This window comes from Psammomys obesus, unplaced genomic scaffold (genome assembly GCF_907164565.1).
Source record: "Psammomys obesus unplaced genomic scaffold, mPsaObe1.curated_primary_1811, whole genome shotgun sequence".
Classification (NCBI taxonomy): domain Eukaryota; kingdom Metazoa; phylum Chordata; class Mammalia; order Rodentia; family Muridae; genus Psammomys; species Psammomys obesus.
The window spans coordinates 15,407,806-15,434,541 of NW_026596095.1; the positions used below are offsets into that span (position 1 = coordinate 15,407,806).

Below are 26,736 nucleotides of genomic sequence, written 5' to 3' on the forward strand. Positions count from 1 at the left end.
AGGTGGAGACAGTCCTGAAGGAAAACATCACTGGGCTATTTTAAAACGAGTTTCAAATCCTCGGCTAAGTAAATGAAACAAAATAAACCCGGAATTTCCCAAACCCTCACAAACGATGTTGACCCAGTCTCTAGAGAAGGAAGCATGATGTTATTAAATGTGGGCTATGAATCAGACTGCCAGGGTTTGTCTTTATTTCTGATGTATCCTGATGCTTTTTTCCTCTTTTGAAACTAAGAATTAAGGCAGCGCTTCCCACACAGGGCCTCTGTGAGGCTCAGCTGAGGTGAGGTGTGGAGTTATCACAGTGCTCCACATTAGGAGTAGCAGGGAGTCACTGGTCCTTGTGTCTCATGTTCTCTGGGCTACCACAGCTCACCACAGAACTGAAAATGGGATAGGAGATAGTTTATTCCTGAGTCAAACTTGAGTAACCATAACCACTGCCCCACAGGGTGTTTCATTGCTGTGGTTATGTGAGGTGTTTTTTGTTTGTTTGTTTTTGTTTATTTGTTTTAGTCAAGAAAGGACTACGTTGGTAGGACTAGAAGGTAGGTAGGCTGAATTCTTATCTTCTGGATTGGTGAAGCTACTCTGCTAAGAATACATGTAGAAGGTTTTGATGGTCCTAAGAGACCATGAGACCAAAGGGTGGGCAAGAGGCTTCAGAGGCATCGTCTAAATAGAATGAAGAGGCACCTCAACTGTGGATGGTACCTTTCAAGGGTCTTGGACTACAGAGAAAGGAGAAAGCTAGCTGAGGACCAGCCATCATCATTTTCTGCTTCCTGGATGTGGACACAATGTGTTATCTGCCTCTGCTTCAAACTTCCCGGGCCAACACACCCTTGCTATGGACTGCATACCTGACGATGAGCCAGAATAAACCCTTTTGCCCTTAAGATGCTTGTGATGGAAGTTTTATTTTCTTTAAAAACCCAGTTGTTATATAAACAGGGTTTTTGTTTTGTTTTGTTTTAATCCCAAGTGTGGGCTGTGGGCCTGCTTCTAGTTTATCCACAGCCGGTAACTGTCTCGTGAGAGGCCTGGTCTTTGCCAGCTGATAGGAGCCTCATTTGACTCAGAAAAGGGCAAGGTCTTTGCCAGCTGGAGATAGTTTAATTCTAAGGACTGAAAGGGTGTAACGATTGGAGTCCAGCTTGAGGAGAGGACTCTGCTCCGTTGAAGAGTGGCTCCGAGGAGAACGCTCCAAGGAGATGTTCTGAGAGAGGTGTCTGAGGAAGAAGAAGGCTGTTCCCCATGCTTCTCCTGGTTGCTGTGGTTGCAGTTGGATGAGGAGAAAAAGTTGGAGATATCCTGATAAGATTGGCCTTGTCCCAAGAAGCCCAACAACCCTAACCACAAGGAAGTCTAAGGAGGTCTATGTCTCCTATCCCATCTAACCTTTCTCTCTGACCTAGTCAGGAGGTTGGAAGGGGGGTAGAGGCCTAAAGAACCCCAAATAAAGTAGAGTTCAAAAAAATAGCATCTACAGTTGCTTTTGCTAGGGTATTTAATGGCAGCAATGAGACAGGTAACGTATCTACCAAGAATCCTCAAACTTAACAGTGACACCTCTTCTTTGACGACAGACATATACACAAACACCTTTTGATACTCCCATAGAAATAGTTAGGCTTCCCAACAAAACTTTTCATTTCTTCCACTTTACCAAAGTTGTTCTTCCCATTGTTCTGATTAAGTCAGGTCAGAAGCAGGAAGTTTTTGTCAGGTAGAGGCGTGGCTGCTAGGTTGACTGTCAAATATCCACAGATTTGCCCAGAAGGGAAACAGTGAACCCAGATACTTATTATTTGCATAGAGCAAAGCAAAAGAAGCATGGAGTCATTCTCAGGGATGCTCCTAAGATGTCACTAACCAAGGAGGCCAAATGGCTGGTGACATAAGCAGAATTGGAGTAGTCTGTGTCTGTGTTGAGGAGCCAGCTGTGAACTGTAGTGAAGATCTACAGAGTGTCTCTGAATCCGAATGGGGTGACATCTGTTCTATGGAATTGGATGTGGACAGCCTTCTGGCAGAGAGACAGATAACAAACGTCCTGATAGTTCCTCTAAGGACAGCCTACGTTCCCACATCCCAGGACAGATCCCGAGGCTTTCTGCCAAGATCTGCTTCAGCGTCCAGTCCCACCTTGCGGAATGTACACACGGAGTGGATTATCTGATTCAGCCCTTGCTTTCAACCCCATAGTCAACTCAGTGGGGAACCCTTGTGATTCTGCCTCTAAACCGGCTGACTCTCTATGGCTACTGTAAACTTAAGCCCCACCCCACGCCACTCTGCACCCATGCATGCCCTCTTATGACCTGGTCCCTATTTAACAGCTAGACCAGCTTTTTTCAGAAACGCAAATCTGATCACTATACATCCTAAGCTTCCAACAAAAGTCAGGAGCATTCTATGACACATCAAAAAAATTTTTTTTCTTTTGCTCTTAACCACAGTCTGTAGAGCTTCCACTAATTACCCCAACACCATCTCCTACAATGCTTCCTCTACTCATGACGCTTCAGTCCCCGAATCTTTCTGCTTCTGCCTCAGGAACTTTGTACATACTCTTGTCCTTGCCTACAGCATGCTCTAACAGGCTCTCCCACCTGTTCAGTTAAGACCCAGAACGAATGTCTCCTTAAATAATTTGTTCCTTCTGACCTGTGCAAAGCCCTCTCCTGGCTTTGCTACCTTGCCCTTTCAATCTGTGTATTTCCTAGCTAGTCTGTGATTAAAAAAATATAAATATATATAAATATGTTATATATTATATTATTATATTTATAATATATATTTGTGGTTTGAAGGAGGATGGCCATCATAGACTCATAGACTTGAATACTCAGTTTCCAGTTGGTGGAACTGTTTGGGAAGGATTGGGAGGTGTGGCCTTGTGGGAGGTATGTCTCTAGGGGTGGTTTTGAAGTTTCACAAGCCCATACCATGTCTCAGCAGTCTCTCTGCCTCATGTGTGAATCAGATGTTAAGCTCTAAGCCACTGCTCCAGTGCCCTCTTCTGGTCTGCAGGCATACATGCAGGCAGAATAATGTATAGAAAATAAATAATAAATAAATCTTTTAATTTATTCACATTGTATCCCAGCTGTAGCCCCCACCCTCATAGCCTCCCAATCCTAACATCCCTCCCTCTTCTCCTCCCATGCCCCTCCCCAAGTCCACTGATAAGGGAGGTCCTCCTCTCCTTCCCTCTGACCCTAGCCTATCAGATCTCATCAGGATTGGATGCATTGTCTTCCTCTGTGGCCTGGTAAGGCTGCCCATCCCTTCAGGGGAAGGTGATCAAAGAACCAGCCACTGAGTTCATGTCAAAGACAGTCCCTGTTCCCCTTACTAGGACACCCACTTGGACACTGAACTGCCATGGGCTACATCTGTGCAGGGGTTCTAGGTTATCTCCATGCTTGGAACTTGGCTGGAGTATCAGTCTCAGCAAAAGACCACTGGGCCCAGATTTTTTGGTTCTCTTGCTCAACTTGTGGAGATCCTGTCCCCTCCAGGTCTTTCTGTCTCCCACTTCTTTCATAAGATTCCCTACACTCTGCCCAAAGTTTGGCTATGTATCTCAGCATCTGCTTCGATACCCTGCTGGGTAGTCTTTCAGAGGCCCTCTGTGGTAGGCTTCTGTCCTGTTCCATTTTCTCCCTCTTCTGATGTCTATCCTGTTTTGCCTTTATGAATGAGGATTGAACATCTTACCCAGGGTCCTCCTTCATGCTTAGCTTCTTTAGATGTACAGATTTTGGTATGTTTATCCTATATTACATGTCTAATATCCACTTATAAGTGAGTATATATCATGTGTTTCTTTCTGTTTCTGGGCTATGTTTTTCAGGTTGATCTTTTCTAGTTCCCACCATTTGCCTGCAAATTTCATGATTTCCTTTTTTAAAGATTGCTGAGTAGTATTTCACTGTGTAAATGTACCACAGTTTCTGTATCCACTCCTCAGTTGACTGCCTTGAGCCCCAGAAGAGATTCTGGACTTGGAAACTATGTTGAGACTGTGAAAGACCACAGGGACTTTTTTTTTTCTTTTTTTAACTTTTAGTTTTTATTTATTCACTTTACATACCAATCGTAGTCCCCTCCATCATCTCCTCCTGGTCCCACCCTTTCTCCCTCTTCCCCCATCTCCCTTCCTGTACTCAGAATAGGGGAATCTCCCCTCCAACCTTCCCCAGCATATCAAGTTGTATCAGGACTGAGTGTATCTTCCACTGTGGTCTGACTAGCCAGCCCCGACAGGGGAAAGTGATCAAAAAGAGGCAAGAGAGTCCATGTCAGGGTCAGCCCGTTTTCTTACTAAGGAATCCACATAAAGACCGGCTACATCTGTGTAGGGGTCCTAGGTCCAGACCATGCATGGTTCTTGCTTGGTGCTTCAGCCTCCACAACTCTCCCCCCCCCGCTTCTCCCCTGGCCCTGGGTGGCTGGTTCTGTTAATCTTCTTGTGGAGCTCCTATTTTGCTGTGAGTCTCAGCATCTGTTCCTTCTGCTGCTGGGTGGAGCCTCTCAGAGGACAGCTGTACTAGGCTCCCATCTGCAAGCACAGCAGTGTATAGTGTCAGGGGCTGACTCTCTTGGGATGCATTTCAGGTTGGCCAGGCACTGGTTGGACATTCCCTCAATCTCTGCTTTATTTTTACTCCTGCACATCTTGTAGGCAGGGTAAACACTGGGTGGAAGTTTTTGTGGGCGGGTTAGTGTTCCCCTCCATCCACTAGTTAGAGGACGGCCTCTTTAGTCTCTACGACCCCTGCTACTAGGAGTCTCAGCTAGGGTCACCCCCATATCCTCCCAGGAGCCTACCCTGTCATAGGTCTCCAGTTTGTCAGAGACGGCCCCAGTCATGGTCTCTCTCCTTTCTGCAGGCCTTCAGTCCTCTTGTCCTGCTTTCCCCAGGTCTGCTCTTCACCCTCATCTCTCTCTACACTTCCTCTCTTAGCCTGTTCCCTCTTCAGCCACTTCCACTGTCTAGTCTGTCTCCCCTTCGGAGTGAGACTTAAGCGTTCTCCCTTGGATCCTTCTTGTTACTTATCTTCTTTGGGTTTGTGAATTGTAGTATGGGTTATCTTATGCTACATGGCTAAAACCCACTTATAAGTGAGTATATACCATGTATGTCTTTCTGGGTCTTGGTTACCTCACTCAGGATGATCTTTTGTAGTTCTGTCCATTTGCCTGAAAATTTCATGATGTCCCTGTTTTGAATAGTTGAGTAGCTTTCCACTGACTTCTGATATATATGTCCTCGAAACTATGGGGGCCAGGGAGTAGAATTTGGTTGTGTGAATGAGAATGGCCCCAAACTCATCTGAATGTCTGTTCCTCAGCTGGTGTCGCTGGGCTTTGAGGTTTCAAATGCCCATGCTAATTCTCAGTCAGCTCTTTCTGTCTATCTTTGCCTTGTGCTTGTAGATCAGATGTAAGCGCTCAGCTACTGCTCCAGGACCATGCCTATACGCCTACTGCCATAGACTCTAAGTCTCTGGAACCATAAGCTCCCAACAGAGTCTTAACAAAAGTGTCTTGTTATGGTGTTTTGTTTTTGCAGAAGGAAAGTGACTAAGACAGTGTTCATCAACCTCTCTTATCAGAACAGGAAGCGAGAGCAGGGGCTTGCATACTCCACCATACCCAACAATTCGCCAAGGTTTGCTGAACAAATGCCATTGCCAGAATTTTATAAATATAAAGGAAAAAGAGATCTAGGATTCTTTTTCATTTTTTTAAAGATGTATTTACTTATTTATTATGTATGCAGTGTTCTGTCTGCATGTACACCTGCACACCAGAAGAGGGCACCAGGCCTCACTATAGATGGTTGGGAGCTGCCCAACCATCTATAACCATCCCAGTGGTTGCTGGGAGTTGAACTCTGGCCCATTGGAAGAGCAGTCAGTGCTCTTAACCTCTGAGCCATCTCTCCAGCCCCTTTTTCTTGGTAATTAAAGGGTATTTTTACATGTAGTTCCAGCCTTATCTTCATAGCTGACTTAAGAAAATTATATGCCCAGAGTCACCCAACCTGTACCATTATGAAGCAATACCAGCAATATGCAAATACCATTAAATGTAAAAATGTTTATTCACAATCCTTGAGAGGTTACCATTCCTTCAGAAAATTCTTTATGAACAAAAAGCCAAGAAAATTACAACAGTAGCTTATGCCAAACCAAAAATATACATCTGATGTAATATAAACCTTAAAAAGCATTAACACAGGCAATGTGAATATAGAGTACCTTTAAATTATTTCCATGACACGCCTACAATTTAAATTTTAAGACAGATATAAATAATGGCATAACCTAATGTGTATTTACATATCAAAGTGTATTTATTTGTACGAGATTAAAAAATGGCAAGACTACAGATGTCATTGTACAGCAGTTCAAATACCGAAAGGGCCACATAATTTTTCACATACAGCAAGAACTTGACTATTCCTACCGGGACCTGCTTGTACTGTTGAGAGCATGCACCATCACTGCTGAAGAGAGAAAACAGCAAGATAGACAGACTATAGTGTGCTTGCCCAAGTGACACCCAGTCCTCAGCCAAACCAAGCAATGCAGTCAGGGAACGTTTCACAGCCCTGGCCTTTTATACGGCTTCCATACACCCATGAATTAGCTCTACCCCACAAAGCACCTTGTACCACAAGGCAGAGTAAAGGGCAATACAATCACTGGGACCTTTCATAGCAGAAAGGATTTTATTTACTTTCAAATACCCGTATTTTAGTGTTTTCTTAAGTCATTCACAGAATATTTTCTGTGTAAAATCTTTCAAAGATCATTCACTGGAAATACAGAACTGAAAAAAAAAAATGAAACTCAAGATCTCAATTTAAAGCCAATATAGTGGTATGTAAAAGGAAGTACAACTTTTAAATAGATATTTTTAAGGATTAGTTTTAATTGTCACCAACTCAAAGTGCCCAAGCTCCGGAAGCTTCTCTAGTCTTACTGTCCTTCATTTAGAGGGGTGAGCAACAAGCCGGGTATGTGTATGTGACAGGTGAGGAGAGGCCGGACACCAGCATGCCTTGGGACATCTCCAGCTATCTACTGGCTGCCAGACAACAAATTAAAACAAGGAACCAAAGTAAACAGTGCTGAAAAAGGAAAAACGAGCCTTCCACATGAATCTAACCGTCCCTCCTCATGCTGCCTTTACCACCTATGCTGAGAATTAACAACAAAGAAATACTTTCAGGTTTATTTCCATAGTAAGATAGGCTTTGTAAAGCAATCAAAGTAAAACTAATACAGATTTAAGATGCAGAGCTTGACCTGGGTGAACAGATGCCATGAGTGTTTGATATGTCAGAGTCAGCGAGGCAGTCCTGGGGCGCAGAGGCAGATGTTGAAATCGCACTTGACTGAAGCATTCAGCTCTGTCCTCTATTGCTGCTGCTTCTAGGAGAACAAACATTTGTCACATGGTTGTTTTTGCCACCTTACAAAAAGGCTTGGCATGCCAACTGTACATTCTGGTTGATTGTTAACATTTGGTAAGTAAGGTCACAAGATTCATCCTATCTGATCTGCTGATCCATATCAGACTGCTTGGTGGCAGAATCTGACAGTTCTAACACAGGATTCACAAACCCAGAATACTCAGAATTGCCATTATCGTCCATCTCAGCACTGACAAAGTCGTTCTCCCACTCCAGTCCATTGGAGTCATCAGAGGCCGACGTGGGGTTGCTACCCTTCTTGCTGCTGTACTTCAGTGCAGCCCGCAGAATGTCTTCTTCTGTCTTGGAGCGCTCTCTCATTGGCAACGTCCTGGTCATTCCTAGCATTTGAAGAACATTGCAAGAATCTCAGTAAGGATCAAAAGCTGTGCTAAAAGACTTGCCAGCTAAGCCAAGCGTACGGTGCACACCTTTGATCCCAGCACTTGGGGGCAAAGAAAGGTGGATCTCTGAGTTAGAGGCCAGCCTGGTCTTCAAAGAGTTCCAGGACAACCAGGGCTACACAGAGAAACCCTGTCTGGAAAACAGACAAACAGATAAGTCTTGCCACCTTAATAATATGAATGTTTTTGATTGCTTCTTAGGTTTGATGTGTGGATTAACCTGTTGGAGATTTCTTAATGGAAAAATTTGGGCTGTCATCGTCACAAGACACACATCTTTGATAAAAAAAACAAAAACAAGCAAATAAAAAAACTGCAACACCGATCATCTGATAAGATAAAATTTCTGAAGGGCCCCAAATCAAATATACCGAGACCTAAAGCTCATCACTCTGGGTCTTGTAAGATCACTTGGTATCTTTGCCAGGATCCTTTCCCACCAGATGATGGCTGCATTTCCTGGAGAAGGCAAAAATGGCACCGCAGTGACAACACAGGCTTTCCCAGCACCTGCCAGGCCGCTGCTAACACTGCACTCACTTCCTGTAAGCAGCCCTGTGAAGTCAAGTACTGCCCAGCATCGACTCCAGCAGAGAGGTGGACGGTCGCCAGGTCACACAGCTATGAGGCAGAGAGCGAAGCCCAGGGCTCCCGCATGCTGGGCCAGTCTCACTGCTGAGCTACGTCCTAGCCAAGGCTGAATTTTAGTTTACTCAGCCTGGCTCCAAAGTCTCTGTTCTCATGATATCTTGATCCTCTACTATAACAGGGTGTAGATATTGCATAGTTCTAGATTTAATTCTGAGTATAAATTGTTAGTAACTTGAGTCTCAAAAATCCTGAAGCAGATGGAGGGGAGAAAGGACAGAAATTTCTAAATAAATCAACATTGGTGAAAGAACTAAAATCTAGGATGGGCAAAGAGGTTATAGGAAGTAGGAGACACAACCAACTTTATTTTCTGAACTTAAAGAATCAGATCTCACAGTAAAGAAAGGAAAAGGACAGACACTGTTGTGTGTTACTCATAAAAAATTACAAAGACAAGTCAATCAAGTAAGTTGTTATACTAAATGAGAACACTATAAAATATGAGCCAGGGTTAAGGAGATGGCTCAGTGGTAAGCTGCTTGTCAAACAACTAAGAGAACCTCAGCACCCATGCAGACGGCCTAGTGTGGTCCCAACTATAATCTGAGAGCTGGAGAGGCAGAGTCTCTGACGGCCAGCCTAGCATAGTCAGTGAGGCCAAGTCCCAGACACAAGATAGACAGCCCTAGAACACTGAGGCTGACCCGTCTACACACACACACACACACACACACACACACACACACACACACACACACGAATGTGGGCTGAGAAGTCATATGCATGTATACAGTGAACCTGCTTCCTTGGACTGAAATTTCTCTAAAGGAAGCCGCAATTGTATATCAACCGAAAAGGTTTTCGGTGGATTCTTTTCTCCGCCTGCTCTAGCTGAACAATTTTGCTAATAAGCTGGGTAATGAGCAGGACAGTTTATTTATATGATTAGCACACACGTAGTTGACAGAGTAAGTACGAACGAACTGGTGACTGGGATGCAAACCTACACTACGGTGAATGCTGTGTGTGTAAAGATTTAACAAGCTAATGTAGCCTGTCATAAAGCTAAAGTTGTCTGCCTATCCGTCTTTAATTGACAAAACAAAATAGCATGATTAAAGGATATCTAAGATCCATGTCATCACATTCTATGAATTGCTTAAACTTACTATTTTAAGTTCTATACTCTGTAATTCTTTCTTGCATTGCCTATTTTTTTTAAACATGAAGTTGTGTTGAAAATAAGTAAATATTTTAGCTACAATCCTGAGCACTTGTATGTGCCATTCCCTATACTAGGTGCTTTATATATTTATATATACTAGGTATTTGTATTTAATGACTACCATACTAATTTCTCCCAAATATTTATTTATTTTTATTGTTTTTTTTTATATGCTGAGGATCAACCCAGGTCCTTGCACAGGCAAACACTCTACCTTTGAGCTACATTACCTTCCCTAGCCAAATACTTTATTGTTTATTAATACATTAGCACTTACATAAAATGAGAAAATTACCCTTTATTCTTCCCTCTTGAGGATGAACAATTATGGCTTAGAGAGATTAAGAATCTATATAAGTTCTATAGCTTACAAGACCAATGAGATAAAATTTAAACTTAGAGCTGAACAATGGCTTCTGTTTTACAAAAAAAACCCTTAAGAATTAAATTGTTTATTTGTAGTTAACCAGACATTATCTGACTTGACCTTAACTTGATTAGAAGGAGGTAGTAATCCCTCAAATGGAAAACTGAGATAGGTTATAAATGCTTTTTAAAACTTAACATTTGCTTTCTAACTCTCAAGAAACATAAAAACTTACATAATTTTCTAAAGAATTCATTCTGGGATTATAATTATTAATAAATAATAGTCATGGGTTTGCAAGATGGCTGAGTTGGCCAAGGTGCTTGCTGCCAAGCAGAAGGGTCTGAATTTGAACCGCAGGCCCCACATGGTGAAAGGAGAAGCCAGTGCTCCCAGAGTTGTCCTCTGACCTCCACACCCTGTGGTGTACACACATCATGAGCACACACACAGAATATAAAAAACAAACAATAATAATTGTTAGTCATGTTAAGTTTTAGCTCACACCTTTAACCTCAGTACCCATGAGGCAGAGGCAGGTGGATCTCTATGAGTTTGAAGCCAGTCTGGTCTACAGAGTGAGTTCCAAGACTCTGGAACTAGTGAGACTCCTTTAAAAAAAAAAATTAAAAAAGGTCTGATAATGATTTTTCACAAACTTAACCTTGTATATATTCAACTTAAATACCATGAAACACAAGGCAGAAAATATTTACATTTGGGCTAACACAGGTTAATGTGACTCTTAGGGAAACTGAGGCGGCATACCTTCTTCATCTTCCCACTCCAGGTCCAAGGAGGTGCTGTCGTCGTTTCCACTAGTTGATTTGGTTTTGGTCAGTAGGTCACAGCTGCTTTCGGTATTTGGTGTCAGTGCTGTGGCATCAGATGAGAGCCCTGGAACACACGCCAGACAAACTGACATGCCACTGTGCTCTACCACAGCAGTCATTTTCTCTCCTGCAAATTTCTACAAATACAGTTCTTCATGTGGCGAAAAGTAAATTGAAAATGTTCAGAGAATATTTTAAAGACTTACTACTACTTCGAAAAACTTCGTACTGTGACTTTGTATTTCTCAAACAATATTCAAAGTCATCTTCTGGTCCTGCACTGTAACAGAAGTGAATTTAAATGCATTTGTAAACAGATTCAATAGAATGACTACCTATGCCAGCGATGGCGTCTCTGTTTGTACAATCAGATTATTCTGGTGAGTAGCTGGTAATGTTTTAGTGCTACCATGAAACTGAAAACACACTGACTGTGGAGGCCGACCCTGAGAGCTGGTCTGTACAGTAGCCCTGTTCTGACAAGCACACACATGCTCTCTCTTACGGAGAATAACTAAGGTTATTACCACCGGCCTGCAGGAAACCAGCTGCCGCATCCCTTTCTACAGGAAGACATTAGTACTCTTACAAATGCATCAAAATCTGTCTGAGCGATCATGTACAGCTTAACAAACACAATGGTCTCAGTATTCTTCAAGACAGTGTCTTAGAAGAAAGTATATACGAACACAGAATATATGTACATATAATTTTGGAGGTGTAACACACACAGGGGGGTACACTAAGGATTGAATCAACGGCCTTGAGTGTATGAAGAATATATTTACAGATATCTGTTCGGAAATAGCACTTTCTGCCACAAATGGAGGAGGAAACCCACGTTGCTCTTTACCTTTGATAGTCTCCACTGCTAGGATGATAGTGCTGTGCAGCTCTCTGTTTTTCTTGCTTTGGAAACACAATGTAATACAAATCATTTTGATGTCAAGTCACATTCTTAAAAAACACCCATGCAATGCCAACATCCTCTTGCCTAGGTTCTAAGAACTAAAAGTTAGTGTTAATCCACTGAAAGCCTTTCCCTCCTCATTACACTGCATCCTCTTATTTAAGGACAGGCGTTTTCTCAGCTCATCAGTGTGTCATGTTCTTAATCAGTGCTGTGAAGCAGATGTAAACAGGTGTGTAATGGTGCCCTGACACTCTCAATCCTGCTGGGAACTTCCGTGACTAGAAGGATCAGGCAGGAAAGTCAACTGTTAAGTCATATGCGGTCATCTAAGGATCTGAAGGCCGAGCTGACCCAGGTACTCTAATGCGATGGATCACTAGGGACTCAGTGCAGGATCCTATGGAGCCACCAGAGGGCTTTGATAGTGGCTGTGCATTCCTGCTATGAGGGTTAGCTTCTGCTTCTCCACTTGTTGATTACAGATGGCTAATGTCCTGCCTTAGCAGAGCCAGTTGCTAATAAAGCAATGAAGCAGCACATGTCTGTACAATATGCAGATGATGTATTCCCAGAGCAGGAACACAGAGAACCTAGATTACCCAAACTGACACATCAAATAGGGCATGGTAAGCTGGTGGTTCTCAGCCTTCCTAATGTTTCGGCCCTTGAATGCAATTCCTCATGTTGTGATGATGGCCACAACCATAAAATTATTTCATTGCTACTTCATAACTGTAATTTTGCTACTGTTATGAATTGTAATGTATACATCTGATATGTAGGAAATATGATATACCCCGTGAAAGGGTTATTTGGACACCAAAGGGTCTTGACCCACAGGCTGAGACCCACTGCTTTAACCAAAAGTCATGGTAGAGCATTTATTATTGTAAAAAAGAATGCCTATATTAAGAACAACAATTAGTTTCATAGATAGTGAAAGTTACTTTAAAGTTTTCCATTACTTAGGATGTACTCCAAAAAGGCACTTCCCCATAAACAATCCGCTGAGACACACCCCCTCAAAAAGAAAGAAAGACAGAGTTCTTCAAAGAATCACAAAGATGGGATTTTTCAGGTTGTCTGAATTTCCACGTGTTATCCGAGTTCTGTGCTGGACCCTGTACTGCTTAACACTGGGGTGGAAAAACTCCACCCGGGCAGTTCAGGGAGGACAGTGAGCAGTGTACCGGCAACCCACGCTTCAGCTCTGCTCTCCCGGGTGTCGCTGGGAGGTTAGCCCTTCAGCTTCCTTGCCGGGACAGGGGTTCAAATGCCCCTTCTCCTAGGACGGCTGTGAATTTTAAACTAAGAATCTTCCCAGTACTGGTCCCCACGCTTAGTTCTAGAAAAATCTGTGACTGGCAGCTGTCAAGCATTGTGTGATAATGTCATATTCCCATGTCATGGTAAGATAGTAAATCTGTCTTCCCTGATAATAAGCCAAAGATTTCTCAAGACTCTTAATGTCTCAAAAACTTAAGAAATTGAGAATTAAACAACACCCCTAGTGAGCCATAAAGCATATAGCTTGTCTAATATAAAAATGAGTCTTACAATTTCAGAAACTGTTTCTAAAAATCTTCATGAAAATACACTAAAATACTTGACAAATTATAAGGTTAGTTTTGAAATATCTACCTCCTAAACACAGTATTTCCCCCAAAAGAATCTGAATTCAAAGCACTAAATTTATCTTTTGGCTAACCAAGAATTAGCTCCTGCTAACCTACACTTACACAGTGTTAAGCACATGTTTATATTACTTCTAGAGGATAAAGCTTAATTAATTTGCCTTTGACATTCTTAAGAATATATGCCTAAGGACATCCTCAGCTAAACAAGGAGCTGTTGACTGTAGGAGAAAAGCCCCAAATTGAAACTGTCAGAGAGAACAAGGAGAGAAGTAAGCCTGGTGTGCGCTGGGGTCTCTCCCCCTCACCTCCAGGAGCGCTCGCTGCCTTGCTGCCCTGGCTGCTTCACGCTGGGCAGCGTATAAAGCTTCTTCTTCTAGTCTTAACTTCTCCTCTTGTAAGGCTAACTGTACATGAACAAAACGATAAGGATTAACGGAAACCAGAACCTGTCTAGCTGCTCTAAAAATCAGCTATTCCGATTATAAAACAAAACATAAATCATTGAAAATAACTGATATCTATGAAGCAGATTAGAATAGAGATGTTTGTGGCTGCTCATTTCAAATTTTATAAAATACCCCACATGGTATGTAAGGCATCTCTAGAAAATGCAATGATCTTCATTTTCAATAATCATTTTAATACTTGTCACCTTGACAATAATGGTTTTGGCCCTGACAAATCAAAGAAACCTAAATCCAAGGCCAATCATATCTCTTCTTTTCCCAAATTCCCATCTTTCCACTTAATTGACCGCATACATATTTCTCAATTTTACTAGTACTTATTATCCAGAAACTACTTTCAAATTTAAATTATTACCATTCATAATAGCATACACAGAACCTTGGTCATAAGTACTGCAGATCAAATCTAATTTAACAAGCCAAGAATAACCTCTTTGATTTGTAGAGTACTAGTAGATTAAATTAATACACTCATAAATCACTTATGGTACTAAACATACTGACTTTTATTTTTACTTAAAAAAATTCTTTTTGGTACTGCAGACTGAACCCAGCACCTTGTACTCAACAGCTTCCCTAGAAGATCAGAAGGTTATTTTATTTTGATATAGAATCTCACTATATATAGTTTGGTCTGTCTTTAAGCTTGCTATGATCCCACGGCTAGCCTCAAGCTCATTCTCCTGCCTGTACCTCCCAAGTGCTAGGCAAATACTTTCTTGCCCGGCAAAAAAGACTGCTTTTTAAATGTAGATTAAAATATAACTAATTCTCTTTAGTTCAGTGATAATGAAGCCATGATAACAGGCCACTTCCATAAATATATGTAACAGTTCATTATGACTGGACTGGTGGAGGTCCTTGGTTCACTGAGAACAAATAAATCCAAGACCCACAAAAACAGAGCAGTTGATTTAGGCTGACGGAGGCCAAGGTACTTGTTTTTTGCTTGGCACTTCTACTAGTGAACTGAGAACCATCTTTAAAGAGTGCTCTATAGCTACCATGTGACATTACATGACCTCTTAACATGAAATCAAACTAATTCCATACAGTATATGGCTTTTGAATCACCTTTCTCTGTATTTACGTAAGCAGAGGTCAGTGATTGTTGGCAACACATCCGTGAGCACCCACCCACAGGCTTCAATTCACATGTATTCACAGCAGCACACGCCACTTACCTCCCTCTGGATTTTCCTATCCACAGCTTTCTGTTTCTCAGCAATAGAATCATAGTGCCTCTCTTGTAAGTCAACAATTTCTTCCTCAGTAAGTGGCCTAGAGAAAACAGGAGGGAGGGAAAAGGAAAAAACAAAACAAAAACCCTTCTGATGAACCTTAGTCCAAATAAAACATTCCCAAAGCCAGGGGAATGCTGAACTTTTACTGCCAAAAGATGAATTAAAGCAACTGAACACAGCTTCAATTGTCCTGTGAAACTAAAAGCTGAAATACAGTAACAGTCCTTCCGTCAGCTCAAGATGCCGTGTTCCCTTTTCTCGCCAGTTTCCTGTTAGGAAATATGGACTTTGCTACTCTACACAGGCTCTACTTCACGGCTATCCTTGACTACACCCTGAACACAACCACAGAGCCTATTTTCACTGTGCTGTACTTTCTTCTCCATGCTCACAGGCAATGCCTAACCTTCCTTCCAGTCACCCTGGGCTCCGCAGGCCTTCTTTCTGCCTCACCAGTAATCTAGTCTCTACTCAGGACAATGAAGACCTCATTTCCTTTCTCACCGTACACCTTCCTATGTTCCTGCCATTATTCCAATCACTAGCTTACTCACTCTGGGCCCCGAGTCTTTCCTGTTTTTATTCCCTACTGCTGTGGGCCACTAGAAAAAAAAAAAAATACACCAACAATTTAGCAACAGTCTTTTAACTTACACAAGGTGACCGCCTACATTAACTACTCCAAAACTTTCTTAAGTTTCTTATTTAAGCTTTTTTTTTTTTTTTTTTTTTTTTTTTTTTTTTTTTTTAAAGCAACTACATTTCACTTCCACTTCTACACTTAATTTTATCTTATTCTTCCTTCCCTTCCTTGAGGTCATAGTATGAGTCACTCAAGTCCAGGGCTTGCTCCTCCAGTACTTACAATGTCCGGCTCATCCCAACACCCATAGCGAGTAAAGGCAGAGATTACATGTGAGGGAAATGAGACGGCTGCAGATTAAGGACAAGCATGTGGTAGAGCTAGAACTTAAATGCAGGCAGTCTAGCACCTTGCTCCTAACTAGTATGTTTCCTGTCTCCATGTACTTGCCTCAGCTCACTCAGTTCCCTGCAGTCATCAGCTCCCATCACTCAAGTATCTCTGGTAATCAACTGTCTCCATGGTGTTTAATAAACACAGCAAACAGCTTCACGTCCTTCTCACCTCACTTTCACAATCAGTATGAGCCTGCTCTCTAGTCTGGCCTGTGTCTGGACCTTCTCATTTCTCTATTGCCTCCCTACCCTCTCCTGGCTCTTTGTTTCTCTGTGTTTCTGCTTAGTTCACAGCACTCTTCCCCATGCTCTAAGAACCCTCCTCCACCATCCCCCAACCCGGGGATGTGACCCCACGCCTTCTGAGGTGGTGCGTCTACCACTGAGCTAGTAATATCTGGCATGAGGAAGTGGGCTGATGATCTAATGATGCACATTTTTGGTCACAGGGACTCTCTAGATTTACTAGTGTGCTCTATGAGTGCTACTTCACACTAACATGCTATCTCTAGGATCTTTCTTCCAGGATACACTTTCTTCTAGAGGCCAACATTCACATTCACATTCACACACACACACACACACACACACACACACACACACACACCCCTTCTTCTAGAGACCAACATTCACACACACACACACATACACACGGATTGGGGGGGGGAGGGAGAGGAAGAGGGAAAGAGAGACAGAGAGAGAGCTTGAGACTAGACCAAACCAGGGCTTTGCATATCCTAGGTACTGAGCCATGTTCTTGACTTTTGTCGTATTTTAAAGGGTCTCATACAGCCTAGGCAGTTCTCCTGAGTGTCTATCAGAAGCCTACTTCATGTGTGTCCAGTGCTATTATTATTATTACACATCTGCAATACTGCACCAAGGTCATACTTAATTTTCCATCCCAATATCTAACACAGTGCCTGGCATATGGTCAACTGCCAATAAAGGTTTGTTAAACCAAAACATGCAAGAAAAAAAACCATACTTAAAATAAGAAACAACTTCCTTGACATGAGAAACTTTCTTTTAAAATTTTATTTCATATACGTGTGTATGTGTGTGTGTCTGTTCTGTCTGCTTGTATGTCTGTATACTACTTGCATGCGGGGTGCCTGGGAAAGCCACAGGAAGGTACCAAATCTCCTGGAACTGGAATGACAGATGATTGTGAGCCAAAGCAAATCTGGGTCCTCTGGAACAACAGTTAGTGCTCTTAACTGCTGAGCCTTCTCTTTAGCCCAGGAACTTTCTTTTGAGTTAAAAATATATACTTCTTTTTCAAGCAGTCTAAGCAATTTTAATAGCAGATATAAAGGCTATGTAAATAAACTGGAGTACTTCTGAAGTTATAAAAGGGCTTTTAATTTGTAGAATGTTTTAGAATGTCAAGAAGAAAAGGGGGGATGAAACATAAAAAGAAATGGAGTTATCAGCAGGTTATGGTGGCGCAAGCCTTTAATCCTAGCACTCCAGAGGCAGAGGCAGAGAAAGGTGGATTTCTGTGAATTCAAAATCTACGCAGGGAGACTCAGGGCATCAAAGGCTACAGAGAAACTGTATCAAAAAAAAAAAAAAAAAAAAAAAAAAAGGAATTATCAATCCTAACTGGCTTTAAAAAAACTAAATGATTTATAACCTAGGCCCAATTAAAAAAAAAAAAAAACCTGAAAAATCAATATACATCATTTTTCTGCTAAAAATATTGCTTTGGGAAATATGTCTTATTTTTATGTACAGAGAAAATTTTGTTTGTGAAACAAAGTATTCAGTGTCTCAAAGACTATGATCAGAATCTTTTAATCTTTTGGGAATTCAGATTTCAAGAGCTTACATTCCGCTGTTTAAAAGTTCCATTCCATCCTGCAGGGAAGCTCCTTAAGCAAGAAGTAAACAACTCAAAAGGCTTCAGGAAATCCCTGAAACTGACTAGATTCACGAGGGCCTTCCCTGTCAGAGTAAGAAAAACTGAGAGTCCTTCTCAGATAAGCCATGTGCAAGCCAAGCTGCAAAGACGATTATGAGACCAAACCAGCTGCTTACAAGAGGTTTAGACCAACTGAGGCATCTGAAAAGGATATTCTCCAACCTTTTGAACTGCTTGCAGTGAGTTCATGATTCCTAGTTTTGTGAGCTATCACCTACGCTAGGGTGGCCTTGCTGATGTAGCTGTCTCTGAGTCATTTCTGTTCCTGTAAGTAACCCCTCACCCATAACCTTGGTTCACCAAGTTGGGCTTTGGGGGTATTTGTACTTTGGTCTGTCATGGGCTCCCTATCTGTGGTGGGTAGATGCGTGTGCAGCATCTCCCCAGGGAAAGTTTAGTTACACAACACTTACATATTTTGTTGTTTTGAAAAACCTTACCTATGGCTGCTTCCGGGGCTCTCCCCCTGCACAAAAATTAAACAGGTAAAAGAATTTTTACTAGTTGAACTCACTACTTAAGGCAAGTCAAAGAAATTTTCATTTAATCAAAAATACTTTTTTACTTACCTATTTCTGTCACAGAAAGCAAATTTCATTGTTAAAAGGATTTGAAACAAACAAAAAAACCTGAACTATTTTTCAAGGCAAAACTAATTATAGAAAAACCATTTGCTGGATACTTCTTAATTTTTTAACATTTGTTATGTAGCAAATGAGCTCTCACTGTTGGGACATGCCAGACAACACACTTACTAAGTCTTCAGCATTTGTGGCTGATCTCCATTATTCAGATTTCAGTGTCTTAGAATTTATATACCTGTGAAAAGGTTTTATAACCCTTTCCTGGAAATAAATACTCTTTAGACTTTCTGGCCACTTGGAAGCACACAGAATAGCAAATAACTGAAGAGTTGGCCGGGGACCTAGGTTCCTAGCTACAGTGCACAGGTACCACCCTGGCCTCTTGCTACATCTCTCACACTAAAGGAGTAGCCTTTGCCATCGTTGCTTGCATTTTGTGCTTTGTGGCTTTACTGCCTAAAGTTATTCCTGACACAGGGAGATCCTGGCTTAAAGAAAACAAAACGCCCCAAAATGTGGTGTCTAACTGCTGTCTGGTGATCCTAAGCACAAGAAGGTGTGATGTGTCTTGTATAGAGAGTATGTGGATAAGTTTCAATAAAGTGTGTTCACTGTGAGCTCGAAGTTGGCGAGTCAGCAATCCATGCTCAGGAAAGTGTTTCCAACACACAACATAAGCCTGTGAGTTTGTGAGCTGATGCGCGTGCTGTGACTGGAGGTTTCAGGAGTCCACCTCTTAGTCCCCCAGGAGGAAGGATTTGGTCACAGCATTCGTGAGGACTCTGAAGCAGTTTAATTACAACGTGAATGGCGGCTGGCCAACAGCTGAGTGCTTCTGAGAGCACTGCTCCTGCAGTGTTCTGAGCCTAGTTCCCACCCCTGCATCATGTGGCTCAGCTGCCTGTGAGTCCAGCTGCAGAGACATGATCTGCTGCTCCCCTGCTCTGGGAGAGCACCACACACATGGCATAAGTGCAACAGGTATCCATACACAGTGAACAAGAGGAAAAAGGAAATCAAAAAAGTAAAAGGAATTAAACCGACTGTTTATTTTATAAAATAATAAAGTTTTATTGCCCCTTTTCTCTTCAAAGCAAACCATAATTCTTTTAAGACTAATCTGGGCCTATGAGTATTTCTTCTACACCTAAACAGTTCAGCTGCCACCCATTGCTAAGTTGGCAGCAGGAATCAGACAATCAGTGGTCCACACTTATGTCCGAAGCGGCTCCACAACACAGGGTGCTACGCACCCACCACAAGTGGGCCAGAGGAGAGGCTGGCCAGCAAAGTGAGAGCCAGCAAAAAGCGCTGAGCCAACGACTGAAAGCACTATAGGGAAGCAGGGAGGGGCAGGCTCTTCTGAGAAGCAGACGCTGCTGAGGTGAACTAGGAAGCCGAAAGGAGCCTTCCCTGTGAAGGACGAGGAGGAGGGGCTGGGCGTTGGGGAGGAAGGCTGCATGGAACGCAGATGTTCCTTCACTGGAAGAACAAAGGCTGGGCAGTTCCCTCAACTGTCCTACCAGACGATGCATGTATCTTGCTTTTGAAAGGTCTTTTGTGTTTTGTTTTGTTTGCTTGCTTTTTGAGACAGGGTTTCTCTGTGTAGCCCTAGCTGACCAGGAACTTGCTCTGTAGATCCACCTGCTTCTCCCTCCCAAGTGCTGCACCACCACCACCTGGCTAGGAAGCTCCTTCTATCAAATTATTTTGAGAAATGCTGAACTGGATACGTTTAAATTACTTTAATAATTTAAAATCACATTTTATTTATTTGTACGTGTGTGTGTGTATGTGTGTGTGTGTGTGTGCGCGCGCGTGCCCTCTCTTTCTCTCTCTCTCTCTCTCTCTCTCGTGTGCACACAGGTGTGTCATGGCAGGCATGTAGAGGTCAGAGGATAACCTGTGAGAGTCCATTTTCCTCTTCCACCATGTGGATCCTGAGGGCTCAACTCAGGTTTGGTGGTAATTGCCTTTATATGCTGAGCCATCTCATTGGCCCCATGATTTATATGCTCAAAAGAAAAGTTGGATACATTTTGCCCTGGGAGGGTGAGTAATCTGTACAAAATTCGGACAATTAAAGTTGGACATGAGCATACAAACTCAAGATCTCCTAATTATATGTCTGCATATTAAGTACACAGCACATTTCATTGGTTTGAAAGTGCATTTTTTTCATATTTGAGTATTTTTGTTCTGTTCTTAGATTTTTCTTAAACTTGACTGAACTTTCAGTAAAATGAGATATACAAAATCAGTAATAGCTGGACAGTGATAGCACATGCTTTTAATTCCAGCACTTAGAAGGTAAAGGCAGGTGATCTCCTTAAGTTCAAGGCCAGCATGGTCTATAGAGCTAGTTCCAGGACAGCCAAGGCTACACAGAGAAACCCTGTGTCAAAAAAACAAGAAAAAAAAATCAATATTAAGAACAATTGATCAAGGTAATGGCTTAAGTGGGAATTTTATAGTCATACATGCATTCTACCTTCAAGAATCCACAGAAAGGATTCTAGATTGAAGTATTTGACTTATGTATGGGAAAAGACATTAGAAATATCTTCTTTTTGTAGTTTCTTGAATTGTATAAAAGGCAATAAAAAAATTTGTGTCCAGCATTATATTCAAGATACAGTAGAAATTTGTGAATTCTTACTAACATAAATTAATCAAAGAAGGAAAAGATACAGAATGGATGAGAAGTAAAAAGCAAGACAGAAAGTGGTACAATTAATACAATAATTAATAAGAACAAAAACTGTGAGTCAAATACTTACTTCATCACTCTCTACTAGATTCTCAAACTGAAAGGACAAAAAGGTAACCATTAGGAGGGATATTTTTCGAGTATACACATCTCACAAGAAACTACCACTTTTTTAACCTTAAAGAAAAGAATGCAACTTTCTATTTATAAGGTACCTAAGAAGTTGAGTGCCTTTTATGATTAGCACATTTGGGATATTTCAGTCAACAAAATGGCCAACCCACACATGCATATAATTTTTTTTTTTTTTTTTTTTTTTTGTCTATCAGAATCCACAGTACTGAGCCAGACCCAGGGTACAGACCTATACTCTCAGCTAATCTGAAGGTGACGGTAGGAAGATGCAGTGCTTAAGGCCAGTCTTGGTGACAGTGTGAGTTCAAGGCCAGTCTGTATGATTCAGTGAGACCCTGTCTCAAAATAAAAAGTGAAGTACGAGGGATGAGGATGTGGGTCAGAGTGATAACCTAGTATTCATGAGCCCTGCCTCCAAAATAATTAACAATTTTGAAGTAGTTACTCTTTCACATTATAATCCGTACTAACTGTGGGCCTAAATCTTTATTATCTAAATAAAGAAAGTGAAAAGCTGGGGAGAAGCCTGCAGCTCAGGACACTCGCTGCTCTTGTAGAGGACCCAGGCTTGGTTTTAAGCACCTATATGGTGGCTCAAAAGTCTGTTACTTGCTAGGAATATGCCGCCCTCTTCTGGCCTCTTTGAGCACTGCATACACACAGTGCACAGTGCAGGCAAACTCCACACACATAAATCTCAAAAGAGAAAGAAGACCTCTGGGTACTGTAGATCCTATCCAGGGCTCAAGACTTACCTCTATGGTCAGGTGCTCTCCTCTTGGGCATGTTCTGAAATATTTTGATCTAGGAAGAAAAACATAAAAACAATGTTAAAAAAAATCAAAACTAAGTCTAAAACTGAATATGGCAGAAAAACAAAAACAAAAACAAAACATTAAATTCTCTAACAGTATTTCTAAAAACAAATAAAATGTACGTAAGACTATATATATATATATATATATATATATATATATATCACTAGTTTAGATTTTTAAACTTCATTGCTAGTTAACTAACCAATCTTTTTATTGGCACTAATGTTTACTAAGTCTGTAATAATAAGTTAATTTAAGCAAATATTACATAGAACAGAATGCAGCGACATTTTAAATTTTATCTTTTTGCTATATCAAATAAAATGTCTTTTTAAAAATGGAGGTAAATCATCCAGGAGTGTGGAACCTGCCTTTAATCTCAGCACTCAGGGAGCAGAGACAGGCGGACCTCTGTGAGTTGGAGGACAGACTGGTCCACAAAGCGAGTCCTGGACAGCCAAGGCTACACAGAGAAACCCTGTCTTGAAAACAACTTCCACCCCACAAAAAGGGAAATATAATGAAATCACATGCATTGTATGAAAATGTCAATGAAATCCATCATTATGTATACCATGTCAAAAAACAAAGAAAACCAAAAATGCCCTTAACACACACACACACACACACACACACACACACACACACACACACAATGTGAAACTAAATAATATATACAATTAGGATGTCCCTTACATTTTAAATATATGCAAAACACCACAACTCTGAAAGGATAATGTAGGTCAATGTAGGAAGAAGAACAGTTATCCTGAGCTGTGAGAGGAAGATCCTATAATCCCATTGCTTTAAAGGCTGAGACAGGAGGGTTGCTGAGAGTTTGAATCCAGCTAGGGCTACATAGCCAAGGCCTTAGTATCCGAACAAAACCAGACATTAATGGGCCATATACTTATAGAAGCCCTTTTGTTCTTTTCTTATGCCTTCACAAATGAATGATGAAAAACAAGTCAGAAATGTCCACTAGATTAATTTTTCTATGGGGTGGAGCAAATCTTCCCTCATTTTGATAATTCATTTCTGTGCCTCTCTGACACTTAGATGCCATTAAATAAGCACCTTCATTACCATGTCTGCCCCAACAATAAATCTATGCTCTACCGTAACACCAAGTCCGTCGCAGACAAAGTCAATTCAAATTCCTTTGCTACTAAAAGTACCAGGCATCTTTAAGACTTTCACTGATGTGCAGTTCCCACAAGAGTTGTCAAAATGAGTAAGGGATGCCCTCATCGGAGCCATATTTGCTCTTACGGTTCCTAATTGTCAGGTTTCTTAGAGAGGGACCTCTTTGAACACTGAGTTTTGGGTGAGGTCAGATCTGACGCTTTGTACATGTACATATGCATGAAGGCGGCTTACAGAGTTGGGGAAAATGACATATTATTGCAAACAATGAATAAGAGAGCAAAAGGTTATAGTTGCTGTTTTTTTCCTGAGACATTTTTTTAAGCTGAGAGATGTGATAGCTCATCTTCATTGTCAGCTGACCGGGCTTAGCAGCATGTGGGATCTGTAAGAGCATTCCCTGAAGAATTCACTGAAGGGAAACACTGTTGAGTGTCATGTCCTGTTGCTGTGATAACATAAAGGAGAACGGGTTTACCTGGCTCACAGTTCCAGGTCACAGTCCACCACTGTGGAGGATGGAAGGTGGCGGGAATGTGAAGCAGCTGGTCACACCCAGTCAAAGCAGAGAGCAAGGATGCATGCGTGCATGTCAGTGTTTCCTCCTTTCTGCCCAGGGCACCACCATGAAATGCTGCCACCCACTGTCAGGGTGGGTCTTTCTATCTCAATCAACACAATTAAGAATACCATTCACAAGCACTTCCACAGACCAACCTAATCTGGACGATTCCTTGGGACTCCCCAGGTGGTTCTAGATTGTGTGAAGCTGACACAGGAGCCATCACAGGCACCATTCCACGGGCCAGTGTCCTGGACAGAATAAATGAGAAGAGCAGCAGAGAACCTGGCTGCCATGATGTGAGCAGCATATGCCTCCCAGGCCACGAGGAATTAGACCCTCTGACAGTGTGAGCAGAGCTCAACCCTTTCTCCTGCTTTAATCTATGTATGTTGGGTATTTTGGTCAAACAACCACACAAACATAACAGTTGTTTTATGTCTTCCTTTCCCCCAGGTTATAGGTAGAAAGTAAAGGATTCTGTACTGTCTTTTAAAAAGCTCATGGAATATTCTAGCATAAACACAGTATCTTTTATTCTCTAGTCACCCAGGGTCTCCATGCTTCAGTTTTTCAAGCAAAACCAAAAAACGACAGAATATTCCAGAAGCACTGTGCTCTGATGGTGGGATTCCTGCTTCGGGCATCAGATTTGTTTCTCTACATATCACCGTGACCCACTTGCTTGAACAGTCTGTCTCTCCTTAAAGTATTCTTGTTCAGGCCTGCTGAACGGGCTAAGTGAATGATGACAAGTTCAGCAACAGTAGCGCAGCCTAGGACATTCCCCACGCTGCACAGAACAGTCAAGACAAGGGAGGTGACTGCTGCACTACACCTATAGGCTGGTGACTATCACAACCGGAGTTTTGGGGAAGCCAAGGGCTCTCTGGTTTCTCTCCCCACAACTGGTTACAGGGAGAAGATTCCTAGTCTTGCCTGACTCAGAGTGGTCAAGCTACACACCGCTACACTCCATTTGAGTTGTCAGGAAACCAAACATAGGTAATATCTTCCTGAGATTGGCGGGGCTTCACTTTAAAAACACAGACTGAAACCTTAGTCACAAAGGACATATATTGACTCCTACAGTAATGAGACCATATTGACTGGTTAAAGTAAATTAGCAATTTGGCAAAGTCAGGCACTTTTTTTTTAAGAGAAACTTTACTGTGGGGCTTTTCTAAAAAAAAAAAAAAAAAAAATTGGATATTGGAACATATATACATATTAAATGAATTATGGATGTCTTTATTTCTTTAAACACTGCTGGCACTTGCACAGACCCTCCACAGACATGCGCAGTATTAAACTGGATCAGTGATATTTGGATGATTTTAAGCCATAAAAAACTATAAAACACTAAACTACAGCTGTCCTCAAATTTTTCCACGGCTGATATTTTGAACATGATTAGAAGGCAAATGTTTTTAGGTTCTATTTCAAGGATGCCTCCTTAACACATAGGCAGTGTGCCAATTCATAGAAGTGCCCTTCAGTAAATGCTCTATCCCTCAAGCAAATGGAGGACACCAAGACCCAAGCCTTTCATACTACTGACTGCTCAAAGTCTAACAAATGTGGACTATATGCTTTTAGTATTTCCTACAAAATGCTTCCTGGCTTTCTAAAAACCTTTATTGATTCTTTATGAATTTCACATCATGTACCTCAGTCCTACCCATCTCTCCATCCCTTCATATCTGACCCCCTCCCTTGTGACCTCACTCACAAAAGAAAATAAAATATAAGAGCAAAGCAAAACAAAACAAAAAACATCTCATCATGGAAGCTGTAGTGTGTCGCAGTGTGCCACCATTTCATCCACACATCTTCACTTGCAAATGTCCACTAAAAGGAGTTGTTGGTCTGTTTTGGGGGCCCTGGCTTCTGCTAACCATCAATACTGGACTCCCCTGAGATATCCTGTTGTTGCCCTGTGTCATAGAGATCCTGCAGCTTTGAATCCGCAGAACAACCCCTTCACACAGTCCAGCAGTTCATAGATGTTGGGGTGGATCAACTCAAAGCCCTGGGTCTAAGCTAGGCCTACCTTCTAGCTACAGCACTCGGGACAGCGGTCTTGACTTTTTATTTTCTACCTCACAGTTCTGTTCCAGAGTAAGGGTGAGTCTTTTGTCAACCACTCAGGCTCCTAACCCATCCATCATTAAAGTAGCATATTAACCTTTTACCATGGTTATTAATATCCATTAACTGCTCAGCTTCACTGTTTGACTAGAGTACTCAGGTCCATAATTTTTCAGATTCATTACAGATTTTTTAGAAGCCATCTGCTCTATTAAGAACTTCCTTAGGGGATCTAATGATTTACTGCTTTAAGAGACCAACCAGCAATCCTCTGTAGTGGCACAGAGCAGAATGGCAGTGGAGAGGATCATAGTAGCAACAGGCAGTACTGACAGTCCTTTGAAGACAAGGCTCCCAGAATATGCTAACAGAGGGAGAAGTACTTAAGACGTCAGAAATCAAGGATGGAGACAGACGTCAGGGATGAGGAAGGTTAGAAGTGGTACAGTGTGCAGCTTGGAGATCAATGTGAGTACAAAACCAAGAGTCTGGGTGAGAATCCCCTATTTAATGCTAAATGAACAACACTAACACAAACATCAGTCCCAAACCCCTTAGGAGTGCTATCTAGCCACTAGGTAGCTAGTCACTAGATACGTAGTCAGT

At 41.7% G+C, this 26,736-nt stretch overlaps 1 protein-coding gene across 4 annotated transcripts in view; it reads right to left on the minus strand.

The window, feature by feature from the left end:
• Window positions 1-6,102: 6,102 nt before the first annotated feature.
• The window catches only part of Ap1ar (adaptor related protein complex 1 associated regulatory protein), a 33,062-nt gene continuing 12,428 nt past the window's right edge, over window positions 6,103-26,736 (minus strand). For 2 of the 4 annotated variants that reach the window (XM_055628159.1, XM_055628161.1), the window contains 9 exons: window positions 22,269-22,317; window positions 21,449-21,475; window positions 18,525-18,550; window positions 15,120-15,216; window positions 13,774-13,872; window positions 11,772-11,827; window positions 11,125-11,198; window positions 10,854-10,982; window positions 6,103-7,839 (listed from right to left, as the gene is read on the minus strand). In XM_055628159.1, the coding sequence (XP_055484134.1) occupies window positions 7,577-7,839; window positions 10,854-10,982; window positions 11,125-11,198; window positions 11,772-11,827; window positions 13,774-13,872; window positions 15,120-15,216; window positions 18,525-18,550; window positions 21,449-21,475; window positions 22,269-22,317 (820 nt within the window). In that variant the 3' untranslated portion in view covers window positions 6,103-7,576. The remainder of the gene's footprint in view (window positions 7,840-10,853; window positions 10,983-11,124; window positions 11,199-11,771; window positions 11,828-13,773; window positions 13,873-15,119; window positions 15,217-18,524; window positions 18,551-21,448; window positions 21,476-22,268; window positions 22,318-26,736) is intronic. The other 2 variants (XM_055628160.1, XM_055628162.1) reach the window with 1 other exon arrangement.